Here is a 2,605-nt window from a genome sequence, read left to right on the forward strand (position 1 = left end):
TTGTGTTGCTGACGGGCTATACAACTGTAGTTGGACAGGAAAAAAGGAAAATAGGAATCTAAGAAAAAAAACAAAAAAGATGAGCCAAGAAACATAAAAAACAAAAGAACAAAGGAAAATCGTACGAATCTCCTAAAAATTTAGATGGTTATAGCGTTGACTGAGACTTAATTGTGAATTAGTAAATCCGTTCTCCTCCAATCGTACGAATCTCCTAACAAAGTAATGAAATGAAAACTAAACTTGGTTACCCACAAGACAAGACTAATGTAATAACCACCATCACTTCTTCATCTTGGCGGCGGCGGTCGCCTGTTGGCGATGAGTTCCGCGATGTTGTACGCCATGCCGGAGAGCAACTGGTTAGCATCGTTCTCCTCCGACACGGGATCCTTGTCGGTGTCACTCTCCATCATGGCCAGTTCGCAGAAATCCGGCTGGAACGAGGCGCGCTTGAGCTTGGGCGACGCCACGTCGAGGCGGCCGGCGCTGAGGTCGTCGAGCGCGCCGGCGACGTCCCCTTGCATGAATTGGTACGTGACGATGCAGTTTTGGAGGGCGTCCACGAGCAGGTTGAGCACGTGCAGCGTCGACGAGACGTTGGTGGCGGTGAGCTTGGCGGCGGCAATGGCGAGCCCGCGGGCGTCCCTGGCGGGCGCGGCCGCCGGGTCGGCGGCGAGCGTGCGCACGCAGTAGCGGTAGGGGGTACCCACGGTGGCGTTGGTGATCGCTACGCACGTCGACTTGATGACGTACGAAGGCCGGGCCGCCGCCGTGGACGCCGCGAGGAGGAAGGTGAGGAGAAGAAGGGGCATGTGCTGCTGCTGCTGGTGGATCGCCGCCATGGCTTGGATCGTTAACTGATTACTCGTGCGGTCGTGCCGCACCGGGCGGATGTAGCCCCAACATATGCTTGCATGCAGGCATGCATATTTTTTTTTATAGAAAAGGAGGCTCACCCCGGCCTCTACATCTGAAAGATGCTTGTGGCCAAAATCCAGACATGCATATGCGTCAGGGATGGAGTAGTTGGTTGGTTGACGGGTGGCCGGGATCGATATTAGGAGCAACCAATCTTTGTTTTGTTGGGAGCCAGTCCAAGTGACGGTGCCTGGATCACCGGACGGCACGCCACGGCACCGCCATTTCCTACGGCGAAGCGAGCGAGATGCTGGGTTAATGGAACGGATGGCGGTGATCGCCGGTAGCACGCTCGATCTGCCTGCCCGTGGGAGGGAGGAGCCGCGCGCTCATTCATTTCTTTGTTGTTAGTTTATTTTTTCTAACCTCTCAATTTTATTTTCTTTTTCTTTTTTCTATTTCTGTTTATATTTGAGATACTAGCTTGAGAAACGATCTTACATTATGGGGACAGAGGGAGTATATTTCAAACATCACATTAGCTAACTTTTAAAAAATGTCCATCGTGAATTTACAGTGTCCATGAAGTGTAAAAATATTGTTCACACAACCTTTAGAAAATATGAATAGCATTAAAAAATGCTTCCTGACATTTAAAAAATGTTGATCAGTTTAGAAAAAGGTTTGTGACATTTTCAAAAAGAAATATTTACAAAATGTAAAAAAATATGTGCGTAATTTTTTAAAAAACTTTCGTGCCATTCAGAAAAAATGTTCACGTGAGTTCATTTACATTTTAAAAATTGATTATGTTATGTAAAAGCATATTGGCGTAGTTTGGAAGACGTGTTTCGTCTAATTCAAAAAATGTTCACTCATGTCAAGAGTATGTTCTTGACGTTGAATATATTTTTACATTGTAAATAAATGTTTACATAGTCAAAAGATGATACATACTATTAAAAAATATGTTAAATGCTTATTTGAATTAGCATTTTTGAGAAAATAATTTAATCTGTACTTCTAAAAATGTTCATCATGTATTTGGGAAATGTTCAACGTGTATTAGTTTTCTACTACAACGTTTATTGAAAAAAGTCGACATGTATTGGAAAATAGAGAAAACAAAAGAACAAAAGAAAATCAAAGAAACTCGAAGGTAACCGAAAAAACCCATGAAAACCAATAAACACACAAACGCGTGCGCGCACAGTATAGGCGACACCGAAGGATCTCTCCCGATACCTCCAAGCTATATGTTGCCTCAAAATCACTAGTTAAAGGTTACCCCTTGCAAAGGTCACTCCCATCTTCTGGCAAGTGGCGCATTGTATGTGCGTCACTTGTCACAACCTGAGAGTTTTATCTTTTTCTCATACATTCGTTTATCATTTTATCTCTTGAACCACGCATCCAAATTCTGAACCGTTTTCATCATTAGATTTCTCGCGTCGAGATCTTTGAAACTAGATCCTATGTTAATAGGTTTCGAAAAACTTTTTTATGAAAACCCTGAAATAAACCAAAGCCGGAGGCATGGTTTTTCTCTCACTTTTCCCCTTTCCGTGCTTCTCACACAACCAAATTTGTGCCTCCACGAGAAGCAAATATGTGCTTCTTGTGGAAGTACAATTTTTTCCCTTTCAGAGAAGCACAATTGTGCTTTTCACGGAAGCAAATTTGTGCCTCCATGATATACCTGGCCATAACTCGGGCTGGGTGTAACAAAGCCCGCACCAGAAAA

The 2,605-nt window shown here is 44.1% G+C and overlaps 1 protein-coding gene across 1 annotated transcript; it reads right to left on the minus strand.

Moving 5' to 3' along the window:
- Positions 1 to 290: 290 nt before the first annotated feature.
- Positions 291 to 845, minus strand: LOC109756738 (uncharacterized). The gene has a single exon (XM_020315571.1). It carries the CDS (start codon positions 843 to 845, stop codon positions 291 to 293), a length of 555 nt encoding a protein of 184 aa, XP_020171160.1.
- Positions 846 to 2,605: the final 1,760 nt, after the last annotated feature.

Source organism: Aegilops tauschii, chromosome 3 (assembly GCF_002575655.3).
Source record: "Aegilops tauschii subsp. strangulata cultivar AL8/78 chromosome 3, Aet v6.0, whole genome shotgun sequence".
Taxonomy (NCBI): Eukaryota; Viridiplantae; Streptophyta; class Magnoliopsida; order Poales; family Poaceae; genus Aegilops; species Aegilops tauschii.